Genomic DNA, 27,394 nt, shown 5'->3' on the forward strand with positions numbered 1-27,394 from the left:
AGGGAGGGGAAGGGAGGTGGGATTAATAGTAGTCAATATCTGTCTGGGGAAAGGGGGGCATACCTCATCAACAAGGGTACCTGTACAATGAATATTTGTATACCTAACCCTTAATTGTACCCCACAACTTTAAAATAAAAAATATATATTAAAAAAATAATAATTCTTCAACACCCCCCACCTCTACCTATTTGTACCTGAGCAATGTAAACAAGCCCTAATCCTCAAACAACAACACAGGAATGATCAGGGCCCAACTGCTTACTACAACCGCCAAACTTGTAAAGGCTTCTACTGACTTGGTTTAAGGATTTGCTAAAACTTATGGTTTCTCAGACTGTACAATCCTCGCTGCTTACTGAAAATACATTTCTCAGCAAGCAGGCTCGACTTCTATGAGTTTCTACTACTTTTTTCCCCGCACATTTCCACTCAGGGCTATAATACCTTAAGGCCTACTAACAGAAAGACAAATACCACATGATCTCACTTGTACAAGGAATCCAACAAAAGTCAAACTTACGGAAGTTGAGAGTAAAATGGTAGTTACCAGAAGCTGGGGAGGTGGGGTTGTGGGGTGGAGGGAATGGGGAGATGTTGATCAAATGTACTAAGTTCCAGTTAGACAAGAAGAATAGTTTTCAAGATCTAATGCACAGCATGGTGGCAACAGTTAATAATAATGTATATTTCAGAATTGCTAAGAGTAGATTTTAAATGCTTTCACTACAAAAAAATAAGCATTAAGGCGATGGACATGTTAATAATTACATTCATATAATCATTCTAACACATACACACACACGTATTTCAAAACATTACACTGTACCTCATAAATATATACAATTTTATTTGTCCATTAAAAATTTAAATAAACAATAAAGAGGCATGAAAACAAAAAAATCTAGTTGCTGATTCCACTTGCATTTTTAATTTGCACAAAGTATGCAATAATATTTGACATTTGTCTCCTAAAATTGCCAATAAGTCTACCATATAATCTTACCTAATTTTATATATATAACACATATATATATCATTAATTTCACTTTTTATGTTATTCAATATAGATGAGGGGGACCCCCAAAAAACTGGAATTTATTCTTACATGTTTAAACTTCAGTCACCTTTAAAGTCTTCTCCATTTGATGCAATACACCTATCGAAATACTTCTCCCACTGCTCAAAACAGTTTTTGAGCCCATCAATTTTGATGCCTTTTAGTGCTTCTGCTGTTTTATGTTTCAGCTCTTCCACAATGGCAAAACATTTCCCTTTGGGGACTTTTTTCATCCAGGGAAACAAAAAAAGTCACTTGTGGCAAGATTTGATGAATAGGGAGGGTGGGGCACAGAGGTCATACATTTCTGGTGAAAAACTGCTGAATGTTCAGTGCAGTGTGGGCAGGTGCGCTTGTAAAATCACCCATCATGAAATGGGCAAACGCACTGAAAGAGTCTCCAAAAAGGAATTCACCTAAACCTAATGCAGCCTCTCACAAAAACGTTAGTTGGTCCACTGATGCTGAGGGGTTCCTAGAGCACTGACCCAGTGGGGGAAGCCTGTACTACAAGGGACCCACCCTCCAAAAGATAATTCTGGTTTTTGGGGGGGTTCCTTATACATACACACACAGGGTGTTCATTTTATATATAGCATATATAAAGACAAATTAAAAACAGGTTAAAATTAAAAAATTTTTTTGAGTTGTAGTCTCACTCTGTCACCCAGGCTGGAGTGCAGTGGCACACTCACGGCCACACCAGCATCGACCTGCCGAACTCTGGCAATCCTTCTGCCTTAGCCTTCTAGGTAGCCGGAACTATAGGTACATGCCACCACACTCAGCTAAAAAAATTTAATGTTTTTATGTCTTAATGAAAAAAACCAAAATATACTGATGTGGTAAAAGAGATAGAGATTAAACAGAGTACCTGACAAGTTTTCTTTCAAGAAATATGTTGATGAGCAATAACTTCCAATATAAAATAAATCTCTTTATTCTCTATTCCTAATAAATGTGTTTCATAGAGAATCTTAAAAAAAAAATGCCTGCCACTCTTTTTCTATTACCCAATGAAAGAGAAATCCATGACAATCTAGTCTCTGTCTCAGCAACAACTATAGTTCAGACAGATTTATTAGAAACTCTCCCCAGATTAAACCTAGGTTTAATATTGTTTGTTGACAGGTAGGTTTTTTCTTTTTTGAGTTGGAGTCTCACTCTGTTGCCCAGACTGGAGTGCAGTGGCCTCTCCCGGCCACTGCAGCCTCAACCTGCTGGGCTCCGGTGATCCTTCCGCCTCAGCCTTCCAAGTAGCTGGAACTACAGGCACGCGCTACCATGCCCAGCTAATTTTTTGATTTATTGTAGAGATGAGGTCTCGCCAAGTTGCCCAGGCAGGTCTCGAACCTGCGGGCTCAGACAATTCATTCACCTCAGCCTCCCAAGGCGCGGGATTACAGGCTGAGCCACCAAGCCCGGCTGATTGGTAGTTTTTTTTAAACCAAAGTGGAAAAAAGTGTCAGAGAGGACATACCACAAATATCTCAACTGACCCCCAACTTATAGATCCTTACCAGATTTTAACTCAGCTCAGAAGACAAGACTGATCCTACCACGCAAAACTTGCCAGTTGTCGAGGAATAAGAGAGCTAACACAAACAGCAGCTATGACTTTGGAGTAGTACACGGTTGGGCGTATTGTAGAAATAATGAGGGCTTCTGCCTTCCATAAGAATTCTAGTTTCAAATGTCAACAGTTTTAAGCGCTTTAATGCCTCCTTAGGAGGTGGCTATCATAAAGCCACACTAAAAGGGATAACATTAAGGCTAGAGGAAATGTCCTAACTAATCTTTATGACACATAGTCCTGGCCCTTATGATATCCAACAAAATCAAATCTTTGAAGAAATTAAGAAAGGTTATCTTTGGAATGCCCATAATTGGCTTCAGAGTCTGAAAATAAAACAATTATAAATTTAAAAAAAAAACACCACAAAATCTTCAGGACACTTTCAGGACAGACACTTGGTGGCACCAGAGGACCTCAGTGGAACTTTGCAAAAATTTTACATGAAATTACCCACCAGAGCAAGGATAAACTGATTATACTTGATTAGCACTGGTAGGGAAATTTTCCTAAGATAGCTGAGTGTGTCTCTGGTGCATATCTCTCCATCACCAGCACCATCCTGGTACAACTGTTATCCTTGTAAATCCAAGTCCCAGAGTCCCTATAAATACCTCCTAATTGATTTCCAAAAATTAATCCCTGCAATGGGTTCTAAATATGGTCTCATCATTGCTTACAATTTCTCTAGATAAACAGAAACTTTTTCTTGCCAGAGCACTACAGTTCTGTAAGTAGAAAAAAATTACTTAATTTTGTGTTCTCCACCTGAGGCTCTCTAGTGGTGGGGCACTCATTTTACCAGGTGGCATTAGAGTACTTTGTAAAGCCTTATCATTTGTTTAGAAACTTCACTGCCCCCATCATGCTTAATCTTGAGGAAAAGTAGAGTGAGCTAATGGCATATTAAATCTGATGCTCCAGAACTTTCATGACCAAGAAGGTCACCTCTAACTCATAATACCATGAAATCCATACTCCCTACATCACTGGCTTTCTCCGTAAACTCGTTAGACTTTGCTCTATGAAGCGGGCTGCTTCTCCCCTGTATGGACATTTCCTTACTACAGACAAATGTGGTAAAGTAATTCAAGGGACTCATGCAATATGTTTCACAGTCTTATCACTAATAGACAAAAACTGCTTTTCCTCTACATGACCTAAAATTCAGTATCTTCTGGAAATGACCTCAGAGGGAGACAGAAAACACACACACTCACACACACACCTTGAAACCATGTTGGAAATAATCAGGTATTCTGACTGCTAGCACAGTAGCTAAACTCCAGTGCACAGATTATTGAATTCAAGTCTCCTAGATGAACAAATTGGAGATTTCATTGTCTAATACTGGGACTGCCATTCCATCAAGATATAGAAAACTCAGAGATAGAAAACTTCAGAAGCAGACTATCTTCAGAAACAAGTAGTTTCCACCCATGAGATCTGAATCAAGACAGCAACTATATGATATAGACAGCCTCTAACCAAGACCTACAGAATAAGGGCTAGATCAGGGGTCAACAAACTATGACCCATGGGTCAAATCTGGCCAACTGTCTGTTTTTGTATAGTCTGTGAGCTAAGAATAGTTTTTACATTTTTTGATGGCTAAAAAGAAAAAAAAAATTCAAATCACTTGAAAATAGTATAAATTTTAAATTCTGGTGTCCATAAACAAAGTTTTTTAGGAACATAGCCACACTTATTCATTTAAGTATTGTTCGTGGTTGCTTTCACACTACAACAGAAGTGAGTGTTGTGACAGAGACGATATGGTCCATGAGTCTTAAATACTGACTATATGACTCTTTACACAAAAAGCTTGCTTATACTCCAGCTAGAGAATCAGAGCCACAGACTGCAATCTTCTATTTTGTAAGCTTTTGTTCTTTATTTTCCTAGATATTTTCTTTCTTCTTTGTTAATAATTCAGAACCTTAAATGACTAAACATATATTATTTATTAACCACGATTTCTAAGGTCCTCATCCTTAATACCGTTCGCTGCATTCTTGGCTATTCTAGGATGTGAGTGCAATTACTAAATAAAATTCATTTGTGATTTGACGATGACCTCTGTTCTCTTGGATTAATATAGGTATTCTTGACTGCTGGCTTAGAAGCGATCTACAAATTCTGTAAATAATCTTTTGCTTAGTATTTTTCCATATTAGTATGTTCAAACATGTGACTTCTGGAGTCTTAAAAACTGTTGCATGGCCACTGTCCTATCAAATGATCATCCAAGAATAGGGAAAACTGATACACACATACCACTCCACCAGAAACAATCTTACATGCTGTCATGTCTCTTCATCAAGCAGCATCAATCTTGATCGATCACATCCTAAATAATAATGGTCTGTTCTCCAGTTCAGGCTGAAGAAGTAAGAGGCACCAAAGAACTGACACTACCCACATCAATATAACAGAGCTATTAGTACTAAGAACTGAGAATACTTGTGTCAACACAATTTAGGTTTCATTCCAAGAAATCTTTGCCCAGCAAACAGAAGCCTGTAAAAACCAACAAATTAAATAACTGTTTGTTTCAGGAAATTGCTACAAAAGAATTTATCTGAGCAATAATTTATTAGGGTAAACAGCTGGTTTATCAAACAATTATTTACTCTCAAGACTAGCTTCCGGGGTCTCTCATGCTGTTACATTTACCAGTCCTGAAACACTATGTTACAAAATTTGTCCAATCCCAATCAACACATGGCCTCAAAAGACCTGCCTAAGGCCACTTGTGCCTAGACCTTATAACACCTTACATATTCCAGTGCTGATTTGCCCCTTTTGAAACACCACTAAGACGCCTTAAAAGTAGTGTTTTCACTTACTGCAAAGAGTTCTAATAAACATAACTGCTTTATTCACATGCTGTGTTTGGTGATATTTTGCGGGATGCAATCAGGTACTTCTAATTTACATAGCCAGCAACATATGAAAGTTCTTGTTTTTCTACAGATGTGTAAAGTGAGGCAGGAATCTGGCTTTTTCTTCAGCTGGAACCCAGTACTAGTACCATTTCTTGAATAATCTATTCTTCCCCAATGATTTGAAAGCCACCTTTATCATTCACTCAATTATCTTATATATTTGAATCTATTTCTAGACACAATCATGTCCCGCTAAATATTTATGTGTACTTCAAAACTATTTTAATAACTATAGCTTTAGAATATGTTTAAGAATCAAGTATGGCTAGTTCTTTCCAAAATTTCCCAGCTACTCCTAAATGTTTATTTCCATATAAACCTTAGAATCAGCTTAAATACTCTAAACATGCTCTCTATTTTAAATTGGATTCCTGTTTTCATTCATTCAGAGATAGAGTCTTGTTCTCCCAACCAGGCTGGAATCCAGTGGCCCGATCATAGCTTACTGCAGCCTTGAACTCCAATGCTCAAGCAATCCTCCTAGCCACCCAAGTAGCTGGAAGTACAAGTGTGCACCATCATGCCTAGCTAATTTTTTAAATTTCTTTTGTAGATACGAATCTCACTGTGCTGCCCAGACTGGTCTCAAACTCCTGGGCTTGAGAGATCCTCCCACTTGAGTCTCCTGTGTAGCTGGAACTAGAGGCACGTGCCGCCACGCCCAACTAATTTTTTGAATTTTTTTGTAAAGACAGGATCCACTATGTTGCCCAGGCTGGTCTCAAATTCCTGGCCTCAAGCAATCCTCCCACCTAAGCAGCCCAAAGTGCTGGGATTACATGCGTGAGGCACTGTGTCTGGTCATAATAAAATCCAACTTAAGTTTTATTTATTAGACTTACTGGTTAACTTAGGAATTCTGGTAACATTATACTATTTACTGTCTTTATCCAAAATCAAGATATAACTTGACATTTTGAAATCAGTTTTGAACTTTAGTTTGTACTTAGTATTTACCTGTTCTTTCTTTCCATAGACAGGTCTGTTTCAGACCTGCCCCTCATATAGTTCAATCCTGGTTTTACTCCCATATTCTGCACAACTCTGTGGGTCTGTCTGGCCCTAACATTCCAATTATTTCTAGTTTGGGCAATCCTCTAGCACCTGAATTCTGAACTTGTTTCCCCCAAGTTCCTGTTCCATATTGCCAAATGGTGAGGAATTATGAAAATTAAGCTTTCAGTTTTCAGCTGTTAAGATGCCTTTGATGGATAGGCAGGGGAAGCAGTATCATAAATGTTTCAGTATAAAACTACACAGAAAATCAGTACTGATACTATTTTTTAAAAAATATTTGATTACATTATGTAACAATAGCCTTGGAAAAATGGTACAAGTCATGAGGTTTCACTGCTTTCAAAATATTTTCATTGCCCTATAACATATAACATGATTCTGAGATGTAACATAGTTCACAATGTAGTCGTTTTCAGAGTTATCCTCAGTGTATAATATTAAAAGGCCTGAGCAAAATTTGTATCCTCAGTTTTCTGGAAGACTACATGTTACTAACAGTTTTAGTTAGGATTTTCTTGAGACTTCATTTAAAATAATGTGCTATCCCCAATTATGTTAAAAATTAGCTTTGCAATAAGGATAAGAATACATTTTAAAATAGATGTTACAAATCCTAATCTGAGAGAAAAATACTCACTTTTTGCCATTTAAGTTCTTCAGTCTCCACAATAATTTTCCCAATCTGCTCCTCATATTGAGTTTCTATTTCCTATATCAAAAATAAAAAAGCAAAATGCTATGACAATTAGAACTTTAAAATGTCCAGTTTCAGTTCTTTCTAGAAAGATAGAAACAGTATCCTCTTATCCTCACAGCAAAAAAAAAAAAAAAAAGCTGGACAAATTGCAAATTAAATGGACAAATCCATCAGACAACTGAAGTCCCAGATAGATCAGGTAATACAAAATCTAGTTAGAGACAGGTGCCTGGAGGGAGAAACAGAACTCCAGCATTTCCTTACCTGGGACATAAGCCACTGAGGACAGGAAAGAAGATTCAGTCAAAAGTCCTTAATAAATTGTTAAAGACAAAATGTGGGCTACTGTGAAAATGTGCATCCCCTCAGGGTCCTAAAACAGGAAGATTTGTATTCTCCAGTAGGTTTTTCTCCCAGGAAACCAACCAGGTGCTTCCAAAGAATGGCGAGAAGAAGCCTGCAAAAGCTTCTCCTGCAATACTGGCTGTGTGGGGGAAGAGCAGTCACAAGCCATCTTCCCTATTTCCCCTACAGACCAAAACCTTAATCTGCAGGGAGAAGGGCAACAAAAACCATAGCTAAAGACACTGGCTGAAACCCTCTGCAGGGCCTGGGGGACCTACTAAAAACTCAGGCAGACCAGTCGTAAGAGCAATAAAAACTACCTCTTGAGAGCACCTGTGGAAACGCGCTGCCACTGGGAGGAGAAGGTCTGCAAAAACAAAGCAGCGACAGCTCTACCATAGGGGGAGGGGCAGGAATACATTTTAGGCCCAGCATTACATAAAGAAGAAGGATCCCAATTCTGAAGATCTCAATCTGAGATTCAGGTTCACCTAAGACTGAGACTTCATGAGAATATCAAGAATGCCCTTCTTCCTCCACGGCTACCACCATCACATCAATAAGCATCAAGTAAAAAGAACAGGAGTGGCTAGGCGTGGCGACGCATGCCTGTAATCCTAGAACTCTGGGAGACAGAAGCAAGAGGATTGCCTGAGCCCAGGGGGTCGAGACCAGCCTGGGCAACTTGGTGAGACCTTGTCTCTACAATAAATTGAGAAAAATGAGCTAAGTATGGTGGTATGTGCCTAGAGTTTCAGCTGCTTAGAAGGGTGAGGCAGAAGGATCACCTGAGCCCAGCAGGTCAAGGCTGCACTGGCTAAGAGTGTGCCACTGCACTCCCAGCCTGGGCAACAGAATGAGACTCTGACTAAAAAAAAAACAAAAAAACGGGAGATACAGCTGGGAGAGCTGCAAAGACAGACTGTCTCTGGGAAGCAGCACCAAGAGAAGACCCAAAGTCAAGTGGGGAGGCCCAAAGCCAAGCAGGAAGCAGTCACTAGGAAACCCTCGGGTTTTGTTTAAAATAATGTAATACTCCTATTTAGCCAACACCATAAACACAACATCTCACTAGAGAAATCCAGTTGAAACCTACCTGGTTTGAGGGCTGAAGGTATGCCTCAAGCAACACATGCAGAGCCCTTCTGCAAAAACTAGGAGATTGATTTTTCTTTGGTTCTAGGTGTTTAAGGAAATCACTGTCAAGTCACTAGCTGACCACTAAACTAACAGTACAGTGACTTCAGTGGCCACACACAACAAAGTCAACAGACTTTACAAATGACTTCAGAAAAGACACTAAACAAAGACAACGGCAACAGCAACCTGTAAAGGAGAAAGAATCTGGTTTCCAGAGTTGCCATTAATCCAAAATGTCCAACTTAACAAAAAATTCCAAGGCATGCAAAGAAACAGTAAAGTGTGACACATACATAGGAAAAAAATTAATAGAAACTGTACCTTAGAAAGTCCAGACATTGGACATTTTACCTGAAGGCTTTAAGTCAGCTATTTTAAATATACGCAAAGAGCTAAAAGAAACCATGCACAAAAATATAGTCATAAAAAGACAATAAGGAAATGCTACAAACAACTTTATACTCATAAATTTGATAACTTACAGAAATGAACCAAGTCATCAAAAACTACAAACCACCAAAACTCAACCAAGATGATAAAGACAATCTAAACAGTCCTATAACCATTAAAGAAGTTGAATTTGTAATTTAAAAGCTCCCAAAGAGGACTCCCCAGGCCCAGATGGTTTCACTTGAGAATACTACCAAACATTAAAGAAGAATTAACTTCTTTTACATGCTTTCTTCCAGCAAAATAGAAGAGGAAACTACATGCCAACTGATTTTATGAGACTTGTTTACCATAATGCCAAAGGCCAAATAAAGAGCATAAAAGGGAAAATTCCAACCAATATCTCTCACAAATTTTGATGCAAAAATCCTTAATAACATATTAGCAAAAAGAATCCAACAATATATACAAAAATTATACACCATGACCAAGTGGAGCTTATTCCAAGTATACAAGTCAGGTTCAACAGTTGAAAGTCAGTATAATTTACCACACTAATAAGCAAATAAGATGATCAAATCAATTGACATAAAAAGCACATGACAAGACCCAACACCCATTAATAAAACTCTCAGCAAGTTAGGAATAAAGGCTTAGAGAATATTACCTTTACTTTTTGAAAAGAATGTTTACAAAACCCTAAATGTTACAGCGTATTTAATGATGAGAGACTGTTTTCGCTGTAAGATCAGAAACAAAGCAGAGGTGTTTACTCTCACTGCTGTTATTAGACATAGTACTGAAAGTTTTAGCCACTGCAATAAGGTATAAATAAGTAATCGGGCTGAAAAGGAAGAAATAAAACTGATTCTATTTGCAGATGATATGATTGTACACATAAAGAATGCTAAGGAACCTACAAAAAACTCCCAAAACTATTAAGTGAATTCAACAAGGTCACACACAGAAAAAAAAAAAAATCACATTTCTATAACAGTGAACATGCAGAAACCAAAATTTAAAATTCAATACAATTTATAATCACATCAGAGAACATGAATTACAGAAGTATACACTTTAAAGAGCAAGTACAGGATCTGTATGATAATAAACACAACACAGATGGACTAAAAACATGCCAGATGAAAGTGCCCTTACCTAAAATAATATACAATGCATGATTCAATTTATATGAAATGTTAAAACAAATAAAACTAACTGAGTATGGCAAAAAATCAAAACAGTGGTTGTCTCTTGGGGAGGGGTAGAATTTGCCTGGGAAGAGGAGTGAGGGCGCTGGCTGAGTTGATGGAAATATTTTATGTCTTGATAAGGCTTTGCATTATATAGGTGTACCCATCTGTCCCAACTCACTGAATGTACAGCTAAGATTTGTACATTTCACGTAAACATTAATGTAAAGAAATAGTAAACTTGACCAGGCGCGGTGGCTCAAGCCTGTAATACCAGCACTTTGGGAGGCCGAGGCAAGAGGATTGCCTGAGCCCAGGGACTTGAGACCAGCCTGAGCAACTTGGTGAGACCTCGTCTCTACAATAAATCAAAAAATTAGCTGGGTGTGGTGGCGCATGCCTATAGTTCCAGCTACTTGGAAGGCTGAGGCGGAAGGATTGCCTGAGTCCAACAGGCCGAGGCTACGGTGGCTGTGAGCATACCACTGCAATACAGCCTGGGTGACACAGAGAGACTACGACTCAAGAAAGAAAAGAAATAATAAGTTCTGTTTGATGACATTTATTTTAAAGTATTTAGGAAGTAGTGCTCTGATGTCTTCATCAAAGAATGAAGTCAAAAGAGGGACAGCTGTGTGATTAAGCAACTCTAGTAAAATGTTAACAATATGAGTGTTCACAGTAAAATTATTTCAGTTTTGCTATATGTTTGACAATTTTTATAGCAAAATGTTACAGAGAAACCAAAGAGTGGACATTAACAGATAAAATATTGTGCTTATTTAAATGAAATATTTTCCTATGAATCATTTATGTGTTCTTCACTTTCTAAACACATACTCACACAAGCACACTTATGCCACATTACTCAAAGATAGACTTTCATGAAAGTGGTCTCATTTATAATATTTTCAGCAGCAAGTAACAACAAAATCCAACTCACAATGACTTGTGGGAGTTATCTCACATGAAAAAGAGACTAAAGGTAGAGTGCTTCTAGGACTGATTATTTCCGTGGTTCACTCAACAATTTCATTAATATTACGATTCTGCCCATCTTTCCATGTTGCCATTATCAAAGTGATTTTACTCAGGCTTTCCACCCCTAATGTTGCAGAATGGTTACCTTGACCACAGGCATTAAAGACAAGTCAAAGAGTTTCTTGTAGTAGAAAGAAATGTATTCTCTTGATAATAAAACCTTTCCCAGAAGCTTCCCAATACACATCTCCTAATATCTGATCGACCATAACTGGGTCACATGCTCACTCCTAAGCCAGTCGTGGCAGGGCAGAGTATACTTAATCTTCATGAGTGATCAAGAGCAGTGAGAATTTATCACTCCCATTGATGAGAGGTGAACTCTTAAGACACAATCAGGGTTTTTCCAACGTGGAAGAAGGGAGGAAATGCATATCAATAGTGTACACTACATGATAAGTGAATGAGGAGAGATTAGAATCTCCTGCAGTAAAATGTCTATTATCAAAACATACTGAAAGAGGAAATAAGTGTTCATATATGCATTTGTTCTGAGAGACCATATACTTAAAATATGTATCTCTTCCCAAAGCAGCTGGATTAAAATGTGCAAGATACCGTTTGCTCTGTGTAGGTCTGGTTCTCTTTCAGTGGTTAGAGTGGGTTCTGAGATCTTACCATGATTTAGATATCGTTCTAAGTGCTGTTTATTTATGTATTGGTTACCTTAATCCTGGGCATAATTGTGTGAGGTAGGTACTCTTACTATCAGAATTGTGTACATAAAGATACTGAGGTAGCAAAAGGATAAATGACTTGCCTAAAGTTATACAGCAGGTAAACAGCAGAGACAGTATTTGAACCCAGATGAGCCTCTTAAACGCTGCATTATATTACCTTAGAGAGATTGTGTATGCTGTAGGACAGTATGGATCGTTATGATATACTCCTTTCCTTCAAAAACTCCAGAAGTTAATCTTCCTAACTCCAAAAATTTAGAAAACCATTAAAAATCATTTTTAAAAAAATCTGTTAATTATGCAAGTACATTCAGATTATTTGGTAGAGCATTTCAAAATAAAAACTAGAAATACTTGTTGAATGAAAAACAGAAGAACTTAAGAATTGTTATGTCAACCTGTAATCCCGCGCTTTGGAAGGCTGAGGTGAGTGGATTGCCTGAGTCCGCGGGTTCGAGACCCGCCTGGGCAACTTGACAAGACCTCATCTCTACAATAAATCAAAAAATTAGCCGGGCGTGGTGGCACATGACTGTAGTTCCAGCTACTTGGAAGGCTGAGGCGGAGGGAATCACCGGAGTCCAGCAGGTCGAGGCTGCGGTGGCCGGGAGCGGCCACTGCACTCCAGTCTAGGTGATAGAGCAAGACTCCAACTCAAAAAAAAAAAAAAAGAATTGCTATGAATGTTCTAATATTAATATTTTCCTATATCAAAATATTTGTAATAGATTAAGTTGACATGTGAAAACAAGTATAATTACTATGGGGAAAAGATTTTTAAAATATAAACTTTAAGGCTATCCCATGAATATCAGAAATATTTATCTTGAATACATTTTTAGCAATCAAACCAAGAAACTATCTCGAAAAGTGATTACTATGTTCCTAGACAATATGAGAAACTGATCAGGCAATTTCGTAGGAGGTAGATTATGAGTTTGAAAAAGAATGTAAAAGTACACAGTTACAGTTTTGGCTGCTTGGACACATGTCTACTGTATATACTATGTCCCTAAATCTGTTCAGGGTCAAGAATTGAAGAGGCCTGACCAATACACAGCCCATCTTGTAAAACTACAGCCTGAAGCAAGCACTTTAAAAAAAGCATGACACTTTCTAAAGGTTATAAAGAGTAAATAAACCATCAAATTACTCCTCCTTTATTGTTTTTATAAAAACACTTACATCCTTGTAGTCCTAAGGCATCTAATAAAAAATAAATACTTTTAAGACTCTATATTCCAGAATACTTTATTGAAGTTAGAGATGGAATTTTCTTACTAAATCTAATATGTTTCTTTCATTGACAATTTCATAAAATTTTTTTATTAATAACTTTTAAAAGCTGCTTAATGAGTAGAAGAAAAAAATAAAAGTTACATTACAAAGTTAAATAATTTTTAACAGAAAGCATAAACTTAATAAAATCTTAATAGAGTACATACAAGTATATGCTAATGCTATTTTCCAGCAATATGGCTATCACCCATTTTATCAGTTTTCTATGTGGTATAAAGATATATATTCTACAAATCATAATAACTAGAAAGGGGTTTGATTCTACTCTAATTTTATAGAGCATTGAAACGCTACTTAATGTTGTTCACTATATGTTATGCCATTAGCTACCCAATTTTCCCTCACAATTTTCTTAGAAAACCTTTATTTTAGACAACCCAAAACTGCAGTGACTTCCATTTACTGATAATTTAGAATTCCAAAACTTATTCCTGTTTACATATTTAATAAGTTTAATGTATCCTTTCTCAGAAGTACCATAATACTTTAACCAGCATTCTATGATACATAATGCATACTACGTAATAGTGTAGTCATTAATTTGCATGGGATGTGGTACCTATTAACTTTTCAATTCTCTTAAGGCATAGACTGAGGAATTGCTTGTAAAAAGTTAGCAAATGAATGCATATATTAAAAGACTAAAAGCTTTGTGGTAGAGGCCTTTTCCTGCTGTAGAAATAATTTGGCTCCAAAACATATATATATATATATATATATATATATATATATATTTGGGGGGGGGTTGGAGTCTCACTCTGTCGCCCAGACTGGAGTGCAGTGGCCGCTACCAGCCACCGCAGCCTCCACCTGCTGGGCTCCGGCAATCCCTCCGCCTCAGCCTTCCAAGTAGCTGGAACTACAGGCACGCGCTACCATGCCCGGCTAATTTTTTGATATATTGTAGAGATGAGGTCTTGCCAAGTTGCCCGGGTGGGTCTCGAACCCGCAGGCTCAGGCAATCCACTCACCTCAGCCTCCCAAAGGCACGGGATTACAGGCTGAGCCACCGAGCCCAGCTCCAAAACATAATTTTTTAAAAAAACTTTCAACATACTTCTAATTTTTTAAATCCCATAGATTTATATTGAAATCTGGCTGGTTTCTCTTCAATAACTGAAAGAGCTGATAGCATAGGGCCTATTTTTCTACATGTCAACAGTCACTTGGAGCTAAATGGCAGATGTAGGTTGAACTGAAGATGCAGGCTTTCTTTCCAGTTAAATGTAATTCCTACAGTACTCAGATCGATGCCAACTACCTGAGTCATGAAGGAAGCTGAATTTGTTATCCCTGTGCTATTATTGTTCATCCCTATCCCTTAGCAGTAATTATGTGGCTCTATCTGATACGGGCATGTATTAGAAATGATGTCTAACTTCTAAAACTCACACATTCTGGATTCACTATACTGTAAACTATTTTGTTGATTCAGACTACTGCCCACGCTTGTAATCCCAGCATTTTGGGAGGCCAAGGAGGAAGGGTTGCATGAGACTAGGAGTTATAGGGTGGAAATAAACTAGCACTCATGAAGATGGAAACTCAGCCTCCATCAGCTTAATCTCTAGTTAATAAAATGACCTGCCCAACGCTAACTTCCAGAGGCAAAAGTAAATCTCTCTAAAGAAAGACAATACCATCCAAAGCATCAAATTTCCTTTGCAAATTTTTCATACACAAAGTCAGTCATTCAATCAACATTTACCCTACATTCCAGAAGATAAGGTCAAATAATCAAAAACCAAGGGGGTTTTTGACAATAAAAAAAGACAATAAAAACAGATCTACAAGAAGTCTGATCTTAGAGTTTACTGGCATCTACATGTGATTAATATGCTCAAGAAATTACATGAGCAAAGGACTGAAAATTATAAAAGAAAGGCCAAACAAAAATTTTATCTATCTATCTATCTATCTATCTATCTATTTATTGAGTCAAAGTCCCACTCTGTTGCCCAGGCTGGAGTGCAGTGGCACGATCACAGCTACCGCAGCCTCCATCTCCTGGGCTCAGGCGCTCCTTCTGCCTCAGTCTTCCAAGTAGCTGGGACCTAGAGATGCATGCCACTTACTCCCAGTTAATTTATTTATTTATTTATTGTAGAGACATGGTCTCGCCATGTTGCCCAGGCTGGGCTTGAACTCCTGGGCTCAAGTAATCCTCTTGCCTCCGTCTCCCAAAGTGCTGGGATGACATGCATGAGTCACCGCATCTGGCCCCAAATGAGAATTTTAGAACTGAAAAATATAGTAAATCAAATTAAGAACTCAACAGATTAACTTTATCAGCAAATTAGACAAACTGAAGAGAGGATTAGTGAAATGAAACGACAAAAGAAAACAGACTGAAACATGGAGAGGAAAAAAATGGAAAATATAGACAAAAAATTAATAGGGATATAGAAGATGTGAACAAGACTGACAAAATTGATCAGTATAATTCATGCCAAGCACAGTGGCTCAAGACTGTAATCCCAGCACTTTGGGAGGCCAAGGCGAGAGGATTGCCTGAGCTCAGGGGTTTGAGACCAGTCTGGGCAACTTGGTGAGACCTTGTCTCTACGATACATCAAAAAAATTTAGCCAGGTATGGTTGTGCACGCCTGTAGTTCCAGCTACTTGAAGGCTGAGATGGAAGGATCGCCTGAGCTCATCAGGTTGAAGCTGGGGTGGCCATGAGCATGCCTCTGCACTCCAGGCTTGGCAACACAGTGAGATTCTGACTAAAAATAATAATAATAATAAGAATTCATATTCATAGAACACTGTACCCAGAAAATGCAGAATATACATTCTTTTCCAGTTCATCAATATTGGGATATTTATCAAAATCAATTATATGCTTGACCAGGAAGCAAATCTCTGCATACTCATACAGTAAGTGACAGAGACTACATAGAGTATATTATCCAAAATACAGTAAAATTAAACTAGAAATCAAAATTTTTTTTTTTTTTTGAGTTGGAGTCTCATTCTGTCGCCCAGACTGGAGTGCAGGGGCCGCTCCCCGCCCCCGCAGCCCCGACCTGCGGGGCCCAGTGATCCTTCTGCTTCAGCCAGAAATCAAATTTTTAAGTTAACAAAAATAAAATTCTTGAATTTTTTTTTTTGAGTTGGAGTCTCACTCTGTTGCCCAGGCTGGAGTGCGGTGGCACGCTCAAGGCCACTGCAGTCTCCACCTGCTGGGCTCAGGGAATCCTTCCAACTCAGCCTTCCAAGCAGCTGGAACCACAGGCACGCACCACGCCTGGCTAACTGATTTCCTGAAGAGACAAGATCTTGCCAAGTTGCCCGAGCTGGTCTCGAACCCCTGGGGTTAGGCAATTCTCTCACCTCTGCTGCCCAAAGTGCTGGGATGACAGGCGTGAGCCATCGTGCCCAGCTTTAAATACTGTTAAAGAATCAATAAACTCCTAAATAACCCAAGTGTTAAAAAAGAAAATGCCATGAAAATTAGAAACGATTTTAACTAGGTCAGGCACACCAGCTCACACTGTGGTCCCAGCTATTCAGGATGCTGAGGTGAAGGGATCACCTGAGCCCAGGAGGTCGAGGCTGCCGTGAGTCATGACTGTCGTGATCACACCACTGCACTCAAACTTGAACAACAGAATAAGATCCAACTCAAAAAAAAAAATTTTTAGTGTACTAAATTTTAAAATACAATAAAAATATACTGACAGTATATAATGTTTTCACAAATATTTATTAACAATCATAAGTTTTACCACTGATTATTCAAATAGCTTTGCACAGTTTCAGCCTGTAGGACCTTTTTTTATGATTTCACACTATTATGCAAAGAAAGGACTTCCTCTATCACACAAATCTTCCACATCAGTATATACATACCTAGCTTATTCTTTTTTTTTTTTTAAGAGATGGGTCTCACTACATGGCCCAGGCTAAACTTGAACTCCTGAACTCAAGTGATTCTCCCACCTCAGCCTTTCGTGAGTCACTACGGGCATGTGCCACCTCACCTGCTCATCATTCTTTCTAACAACTGCATAATATTCCACGCCTCTGATTCAATCATCTAATTCTGCCTCTCAATCTGCTCCAAAACTCAGCAATTTAAAACAACAATTACTTATTAGGTCTTGTAATTCTGTACATTGACTGGGCTGGCTGGGCAATTCTGCTTCACGTGTGATGGGTGAGGTCAGTCATGCAGAAGCATTCACGTGGTAGCTTGGCTGGGGCTGGAATGACAATGACTCTCACTCCAGCATCTCTCTTCATGTAGCTTCTCATCATGCACTAATCTATTCTGAGCTTTGTGATATCGCTGCTAGCATCCAAGAGGATGTGTTCCAAAGAGAACAAGCATTTGCTAATGCCTAGCTGGCCAAAGAAAGTGACATGGTCAGGGCTAAATTAACATGGGCGCGATCTACTCAAGGGCACAAAATATGATGGTTCATTGGGAGTCACAAATGTAACACTATCATTTATTACTGCCTTCTGACAGATATTTAAACTGTTTATAATTTTCCCATTATAATAATATGGTAAACATTATTGTAGAAAAACCTTTGCTCAAGTAAGCTCCCACAAGAAATTATCCTAGAAAAAAATGTAAACTGTTCATGCTTACTGGTCATGAATTATAAATTCCAATTTAAGCAGATAAAACAATTTCTGTCCATCATCTGTATTAATTTACATCAATAAGGAAAAAATATAGCAGTACCCATTCCTGAAAACTGCCAACTCTGGAAGTTATATACTTTTTAAATTTTTTTTCAAACTAGGAAGCAAAAAATGATAAATCATTGTTTTAATTTGCATTTATTTTATTAGTAGTAAAGTTAAACATATTTTTGTACATTTTATGATGATTTTTCTTCATTCTGTTCATTTTTCTATTGGAATATTTGCTTTGATTTGAAATACTTTGTAAATAAGGTCTTTGATCTCTTTTTCCATTTTGCATGTTACAAATATTTTCTCTCAGTCACTTTTTTATTTTTTTAAGAGATAGGGTCTCACTGTGTCACCCAGGTTGGAGTGCAGCAGTACAATCACAGTTCACTGTAACTTTGAACTCTTGGACTCAAGCAATTCTCCTGCCTCAGCCAAGGAGATAGGACTAGTGGTGTATGCCACCATGCCTCATTAATTTTTAAATTATTTTTCTAGAGTCAAGGTCTCACTCTGATGCCCAAGCTGGTCTCGAACTTCTGGCCTCAAATGATCCTCCCACCTCGACCTACCAAAGCGCTGAGATTATAGGCATGAGTCACCATGCCTGGCCAGTCACTTTTTTTTTCTTTCTACACTAAGAAATTATCTAGCCATTATCTCTAGCCATCTTTTTCCTTCGTAGAAGGATAATTTTTATTACCAAGACTATTAAAATGGCTTCTTATATTTTCTAGCATTTTAGCTTTTTCCTTTACAATTAGTTTCCCCACCCCCAGGTTTTATTTTTGTTCATGAGGTATGTATGATTGCTCCAAATTTGACCATTCTTTTCACCCACAGAACTGATTTATCTTTTTTTTTAGTTGGAATCCCACTCTATTGCCCAGGCTGGAGTGCAGTGGCACACTCACGGCCACCGCAGCCTCGACCTGCTAGGTTCAGGTGATCCTTCTGCCTCAGCCTTTCAAGCAGTTAGAACCACAGGCATGTGCCACCACACCCAGCTAATTTTTTTATTTATTGTAGAGATGAGGTCTCGCCAAATTTTTTTTTAATTGTAGAGATGAGGTCTCACCAAGTTACCCAGGCTGGTCTCGAACCCTTGGGTTCAGGCAATCCTCTCATCTGCATCTCCCAAAGTGCTGAGATTATAGGTGTGAGCCACTATACCCTGCCAATTTATCTTTTTACTGATTTATTTATTCCTGCAACTGTGCCACATTTTTTTTTTAATTGGAGTCTCACTCTGCCACCCAGCCTCAAGTGCAGTGGCACACTCATGGCCACCGTAGCCTCAACCTGTTGGGCTCAGGCGATCCTCTTCCAAGTAGCTGGAAGTACAGGCACACCCCACCACGCCCAGCTAATTTTTAAAAATTTATTGTAGAGATGAGGTCTCACCAGTTGCCGGGCTAGTCTCTAACCCATGGACTCTGGCAATCCTCTTGCCTCAGCCTCCCAAAGTGCTGGGATTATAGGTTTGAGCCACCGCATCCAGCCATGTGTCACATTTTTTAATTCTTATAACATTAGAGCATGTTTTAATATCTGATAGAGCAAGCAGTATTTCATTCTTCTATTTTGAAAATTTTCATGGCTATCCTCATGCATTTTTTCATACAGATGTAACTTTAAAATCATCCTGCCAAGTTCTAAAAAACATTGCATTGGGTTTTGAAAACATTATATTGACTTTTTGGATCCTGTGAGGAACCCTCTAGAAATGAAAAACGTAATCATTGAAATTTAAAACTCTAAGCGAGGATAGATAGTAGGTAAAAACATGTGAAGAGACATTTAGGAAACAACAAAATGCATCATACAGAATATACTACAGAAAGGCAAATAAATATAAGAAAAATAAATATAAGAGAGTTAGGAATAAAAAAAGATAGAATGAAATGATCCTATATGCTATCTAATGGGGACTCAAGAAAAAGATCATAAAGAAAAATACAGGAGAGGTAATACTCAAAAGTATCACAGCTGCTGTTCTTCGTTAATATTCGGAAATCAAAATGAGTCTCCCACAATATAAATAAATCCACACCTAGACACATTAAAAAAGGAGATCAGCTGGGCGTAGTGGCTCACACCTGTAACTCCAGCACTTTGGGAGGCTGAGGCGAAAAGACTGCCTGAGCCCAGGGGTTCAAGATCAGCCTGGCCAACTTGGTGAGACCTCGTCTCTACAATAAATCTAGAAAAATTAGCCACGCATGGTGGCACATGCCTGTAGCAGGTTTTTCCCCCTGGATTGCTGAGGCGGAAGGAACCCCTGAGCCCAGCAGGATGGGACTGTGAAGGCCGTGAGCATGCCACTGCACTCCAGCCCAGGTGGCAGAATGAGACTCTGACTCCAAAGAAAAAAAGAAAGAAGATCATCAATGACAAAGAGATCTTCAGAGCAAAGAGAAATGATGGATTCCCTATAGAGGAACAATCTGATGCAAAATTTCTACATAGCAACGAAAGAATTCAATAAAATATCTTTAAAATACTGACAGAACACAAATGCAATATACAATTCATAGCAAAATAAAGACATTTTCTGAGGAAAAAAAGAAAGTCTAAAAGAGCTTACCATTAACAGACCTTTTAGCATTGAAGTTAATGAGCTAATGTAGACCAGCTAGGTCAGTATCTGGACTACACAGAGGATGGTGTCAACATTTTTTATCAGGATAAAGCAAAGGAGAACAACACCTTAAATTACTCTTATTAAAGGCTATAATATCAAATCCAGGAGAATTTATAACAATTGTATATTTTCTCTCTACAATTTGGGAAGATATAAGCCCTGTTTCTTTTCATTTAGCAATTACTCTTACATTTAATAATATGCCTACTTAACCAAACAAAGTCTATAGTTTTTCAATAGCTTTTTATCCTGAATGACACAAGAACCTAAGAATCAATCCCATTCAGGCTTAACAGTAACTGTGGTTCAGTGTTTTAAGTCTATCTTTTTTATCTTTAAAAACTAAATATAATTATTAGTTTTGATTGCGTATTAATCTTTTTGCATTATTTTTAAGATACTAAATTTAAAAAGATCCCTTCAAAAACTACTGAGGAGAAATATTAAATATTTGTAATGAAGATATGGGAGATAATCAATATTTCATAAACAGTTTCTATTAATAAGATCTGTCCTTCTTTAGCTGTGTCACACATGCCTGCAAAATGTCTTGAATGTTCACAGCATTACGTATAGCAATTGTATTCATAACAGCCAACAACTGGAAATCACTCAGGTGTCCATCAATACATTAACAAAAAGAACAAATTATGGTACATTTATATAATAGAATACAACTCAATGATTTAAAAGAATGAACTACAAATACACACAACATAATGAATCTCAAAAATACTATGCTGAGTAAAAGAAGCTTTACACAAAAGAATATCTACTTAATGACTCCATTCATATGAAAATTTAAGAGATAAACGAATCCACAGTGAAAAAATGTAGAACAATAGCTGCCTCTTGATAGAATGGGATGAGGAATGAGTGAAAAAGGATATGAAGGAACTTTCTGTGGGTAACAGTAATATTCTATATCTTGACAAATATTTAGGTTACACGGCTGTATGCATTTGTTAAAACTCATCAAATGGTACACTTAAGAACTATACATTTCATTCTATATAAACTGTATATTAAAAGAAAAACCATGTCCACAAATACTGAACTCTAGTTAATAATATATATACTATAGTGTATAATTTCCAGCTTATTTGGAAAGTATCAAAAAAATAAGGCCAATGACAGATAGATATATATAAGATCAAGCACAGAATCTAGGTGGTAGGCTGATGTTTTTCAGAGCTTCTAAAAAAAAATAAAAAAGAATCTAGGTAGTAGTACATCTTATTCCTATTTTTGCTGTAACAAATAACAATAGGCTGGGTACAGTGGTTCACATCTATAATTCCAGCACTTTAGGAGGCTGACGTAGGAGGATTGCTTGAGCCCAGGAGTTCAAGACCAGCCTGGGCAACATAGCAAGACATCGCCTCTACAAAATTTTTTAAAATTGGTTGGGCGTGGTAGCACACACCTATAGTCCCAGCTACTCGGAAGGCTGTGGTAGAAATATCACCTGAGCCCAGGAGTTCGAGGCTACAGTGAGCTATGATCATGCCACTGCTCTCTAGCCTGGGAGAGAGAGTGAGACTCTGACTCCAAAAAGTAATAGTAACAACAAATTTGGGGGCTTAAAACCGCTCAGGCCGGGCTCGGTGGTTCAGCCTGTAATCCCAGCACTTTGGGAGGCCAAGGTCAGTGGATTGTCTGAGCCCACGGGTTGAAGACCCGCCTGGGCAACTTGGTGAGACCTCATCTCTACAATAAATCAAAAATTAGCTGGGCGTCGTAGTACGCGCCTGTAGTTCCGGCTACTCGGAAGGCTGAGGCAGAAGGATCGCCGAAGCCCAGCAGGTCGAGGCTGCGGTGGCTGGGAGTGGCCACTGCACTCCAGTCTGGGCGACAGAGTGAGACTCCAATTCAAAAAACAAACAAAAACAAAAAAACAACAGCTCAGCTGTATTCTATTACAGTTCTGGAGGTCAGAAGTCCAGGGTATCTGCGGGGCTGCATACCTTCTGCAGTCTCTTGGGTAGAATCCATTTCCTTGCCTCGTCCAGCTTCCACCTACATGTACTTCTTGGCTTGCAGAATCTTCCTCCATTTTCAAATATTTCTGACTATGACTCCTACATCTATTATCATATCTCTGTCCCTGGTTCTGAGTCTTCTTTTTTCCTCTTGTGAGAACCATTATGATTACACTGGGCCTATCTGAATAATCTAGCATGATTTCTCCATCTCAAAATTCTGAATTTAATCACATCTACAAAGTCCCTTTTACCATATAAGGTCACATATTCACAGGGTCTCAAAGTCAGGACATGGACATCCTTGGGTGCCATATTCTGTCTATCATAGTGAGGATATATGGGTGTTCACTGTGAAATTCTTTTCAAGTATTACATATGCTTGAAATTTTCCTAATAAAATGTTGGGAAAAAATTAAAATCCAGGAATCCAGATAAAGTGTTGCCATCAGCCTAAATATGAAAACCAGTAACTTTCTTTTTCTAGTAAAAAGGAGACATTTTGCCCCCTTTTAAAGAAAGCTCTTTTTTCAATGAAGAATTTCACTGAAAGAAGTATATACACTTACATTTGATGATTGAAAACACTGCTCCTCCTTTTCCAGGGTTGATGTCTAGAAGCACTCAAAACGGTCCAGCATTTGACATGCTATTCGTAAGCTACTCTATCACACAGCCTCTAACAAAACTAAGTTGCCCTAAAGCCCTGGTAATAGAACAGTTTACTGTTATACCAAGAAGGTTGGGAAAGCACCAAAATCTCTCTGTTGTGTGTGCCCAACCAGACTTCAAGGAGGTGTAATATGAGATCCAATTGCTGTGAAAGTGTTGAAGGCCAAGCACAGAGTTAAAAAGCTAACTGCTAAGATGAAGCTTTTTTGAGTAATAAAATCAAAAATTAAAAAAAAAAACACTGTCCCTGTGCTAACCTAAAATTGTTTGGAAGATTTTAAACGAAGCATATTTTTTCAAGTTGGAAATATAAGCAAACCAAAATATAATTTTTAAAACATAGTAAAACAAAAATATTAAGTTTTAAATAATGACCTAAAGTTGTTTGCCTGGGAAAGATAACATTTTAAGCTAATTTTACAAAAACAGTTCTTTATAATGACTATCTAAGATATTCTTTCTTAGCAGAATTTCATCTTTAAACAGATTTTTGTTACACCCAGAAGTCACTTTATATAGGATGAACACTGTGGTATTCAAATTTTACTACTATAACAAATTTCAATGTTTTAAAATCCTAGAACAAGGTTCATATTATAATAAAAATGTTGCAGATCTCTTTTTCTTTCATTTAAAGCTATTTCAGAAAGTTACCAAATCCTCTTGATTGTACTTTCTGCCTCTTTTGTTTCATCTTCATAGTTATACATAAGTGTACCTCTTTTAATTCTCTCAGTCATATATAAGTCCTAATGAACTCATTCCTAGATCATTATTCCAGTAGTTTTATAATTTTTTTTTTCTCTCCAGAATCTTATAAGCTCCAATTTATCCTATACAGAGTTAACAACAAAGACTTCAAATTTAGACCCATACAAGTCTCCAAAATGAAATTCTTAGGGGGATTTACACAAGATAGATTTCCTGCTGAAACCAACATCTTTTACAATTTTATACCAGACATATCCCTTTTTAAAAATATCAGAATTATCACTTTAAAAAATAAGATTAGATCTTTTGAACTCAGAATACTTCCTACATACACTTATTTTGTCACTTAATCATATGCTGCCTTATTTCATTATTTAATCATTTCATAGGCATTTATAACAAAATAGGCCATAACAAAATTGCAGTTCTTTTTCATCAGCCATAGTGTCTAACTATTATGCTATCTGTGCATTTCCAGGGACTCAATAATTATTAGTTAACTGATCAAGTACTTAATCTGAAAATCCCTGTTTTATTTTTTGCTTTGGTTTCCAAATTCTCCTTATTTCTCATTCCCTGATCATTGACTTAATCTGTTCTATTCTCTTTGCCTCATTATTTGGACTATATATATTTTTTCTAAACTAGAAGGGGCCTTTTTAGGTTTTTTTCTCTAAAAAACAAAAAAATAAAATCAAGTTTTCTTATTTTCAACAAGCACTTAAAAAAAGGAGCTTACCCTTCTCATACGCAATTCTTCCAATGCTTCCAGTAAACTTGTTTTGAAATCTAATAGCTGAATAGAAAACAATGTCTCTGAAGAACTTTGAAGAGCAAAGGTAGATGATGATGACTCAGTCTTGAAATCTTTCTCCATATTACTATTTATTTGCTGTAATATAAAAAGATTTTAACTGAATAAAATCTTTTTTTTATTCTAGGTTTTTTCTAGGTTTTTCAAGTAAAAGCATAGATACCATAAAAATGTAACAACCTATATCCCATAATCCTCCAAGTTCAGAACTGAGTAATAATTTTGACATCACTCCTACTCTAATGCTGATACAAAAACACTTAGAAACAAAGGTCCTTTTCTGTTTCCCCATGACTGAGGCCTCTTCTGCAGGCTAAGTACCCTCAGAGACTAAATTTTCTGCCCCTAAATACCAGTCTCCAAAAACCAGGGTTCGTAATGTAGACAAAACCTAGTCCTTCATAGTTGCTTCATGCCAAGTCTAAGATACACATTCTGCCTCCTAAACTTTGCCTTGACATAAAGTTACTTTGCAAGGATTGTGTGAATTCTAATTAACAGCAATGCAATCTTTAAATTCAACAAAGGCAGAAGAGTCCTGGGAAAACTGCCTTTTCATATTATTAAAAACCAAAACACTTAAATATCTTTTTCAGCCCAGAAAATGCACAAGTCGGGCTGCAAGAAACTTCAATTTGAAATGATTACTGATTCACAGGGAGTTGCAAAGAAATGTACAGGAATGTCCTGTGCACCATTCACTTGGCACTCCCCTCCCCAATGTTTTAACAATAGTACAGTATAAAAAGCATGTATCTGACTTTGGTACAATTCCCAGAATTTACTAGGATTTACCAGTTGTACGTGCACTAATTTGTGTGTGTGTGTTTGTGTGTATATATACTCACATGAAAGTTGATCCTGTCTACAGCTTCATGTAACTATGACCACAATCAAGACACAGAATTCTAACATCAACACAGGCTTCCTCAAACAGCCTCTTTGTTGTCATAACCACTCTCTTCCCTTGTCCTCAGCTCCTATCAAATAGTAATCTGTTCTCTAACTCTGACTTTTTGAGATTCCAACTTAAATAAATAAACAAAATAAAATTAAGAATTTCTGTTCAACAACAGACATCCTAAAGTAAATACAAAGATAAATCACAAAGAGAAATTATTTGTAACACCTATAAACAAAAAACCGAAAAATCACAGAATGTATTTTAAATATAACAAAAAAAGACAGATAAACCAATAGAGAAATGTACAAGATATCTGAACAGGTACTAAATTTATTTATTTATTTGTTTGTTTGTTTATTTTATTCTTTTCCAGTTGGAGTTTCACTCTGTCGCCCAGACTGGAGTGCAGTGGCATACTCCTGGCCACCGCAGCCTTGCCCTGCTGAGCTCTGATGATCCTTCCGCCTCAACCTTCCAATAGCCGGAACTACAGGCGTGCGCTACCATGAGCAGCTAATTTTTTCATTTATTGTAGAGATGAGGTCTCGCCAAGTTGCCCAGGCAGTTCTCGAACCCGCGGGCTCAGGCAGTTTTCTCGCCTCCGCCTCCCAAAGCACTGGGATTACAGGCTGAGTCACAGAGCCCGGCCCAGGTGCTTAATTTAAAAAGGATATCCACGCTTTGGGAGGTTGAGGTGAGTGGATTGCCTGAGCCCACGGGTTCGAGACCCACCTGGTCAACTTGGCAAGACCTCATTTCTACATTAAATCAAAAAATTAGCCAGGCATGGTAGCGTGTACCTGTAGTTCCAGCTACTTGGAAGGCTGAAGCAGAAGGATCGCCGGAGCCCAGCAGGTTGAGGCTGCAGTGGCCAGGAGCCTGCCACTGCACTCCAGTCTGGGTAATAGAGTGAGACTCCAACTCAAAAAAACAAACAAAAAAAAAGATATCCAAATGGTCAATATACACAGGAAAAGGTGCTTAGCTTCATTAATAATCAGTGATACTTAAATTAAAATGTCAAGATTCCACAAGATACCAGATTTGCAAAAATATAAAAGTTTAACATTACCAAGTATTAGTAAAGAAGTGAAGCAATAGGAAATCCCAGATACCGTCAGTGTGTAAACAGGTAAAACAATTTTGGAAAACAATTTGGTAGTAAGATGTTGAAGATATCTTTTCTCTCTGTAACAAACTCCCCTAAATTCAAATTAACATCCATTATCATTATCTTTTTTAATTTGGCTCAGGATTCTGAGGATTGGCAATTTGGGCTGGGCTCAGGTAGATGGTTCCTCTGTCCTCTGCTGGATTTATTAATGAGTCTGATCAACTGCCTGTCTGAAAACTCTGCTTCTGATAATAGTAAGGTAGCCTTAATTTGTTTTGATAGTGACTGAACTGGGTTCCGAGAGGAAAAGCAGAGTATTCAAGGTCTCTTGAGTCTCAGGTACAGGTATAACCCAACACTGCTTCCGTTACATGTCATTCACAAAGCAAATCACAAAGCCAGTCAAGATGCAAGGGGTAGAAAATACATTCCATCATTTGATGTAGGAAGATGCAAAAGGTACATTTCAAAGAATGTGACAAGAGAGTAAAGAAATTGTGGCCATTTATGCAATCCACCA

At 37.7% G+C, this 27,394-nt stretch overlaps 1 protein-coding gene across 1 annotated transcript in view; it reads right to left on the reverse strand.

The window, feature by feature from the left end:
- The window catches only part of CCDC73 (coiled-coil domain containing 73), a 128,025-nt gene extending 103,095 nt beyond the window's left edge, over positions 1 to 24,930 (reverse strand). Inside the window, exons 1-2 of the mRNA XM_008073694.2 lie at positions 24,782 to 24,930; positions 7,236 to 7,307 (exon numbers count right to left, since the gene is read on the reverse strand). Of these exons, the coding sequence (XP_008071885.1) occupies positions 7,236 to 7,307; positions 24,782 to 24,919 (210 nt within the window). The 5' untranslated portion in view covers positions 24,920 to 24,930. The remainder of the gene's footprint in view (positions 1 to 7,235; positions 7,308 to 24,781) is intronic.
- Positions 24,931 to 27,394: the final 2,464 nt, after the last annotated feature.

Source organism: Carlito syrichta, unplaced genomic scaffold, assembly GCF_000164805.1.
Source record: "Carlito syrichta isolate Samal-C Ts95f unplaced genomic scaffold, Tarsius_syrichta-2.0.1 Scaffold316023, whole genome shotgun sequence".
Lineage (NCBI taxonomy): Eukaryota > Metazoa > Chordata > Mammalia > Primates > Tarsiidae > Carlito > Carlito syrichta.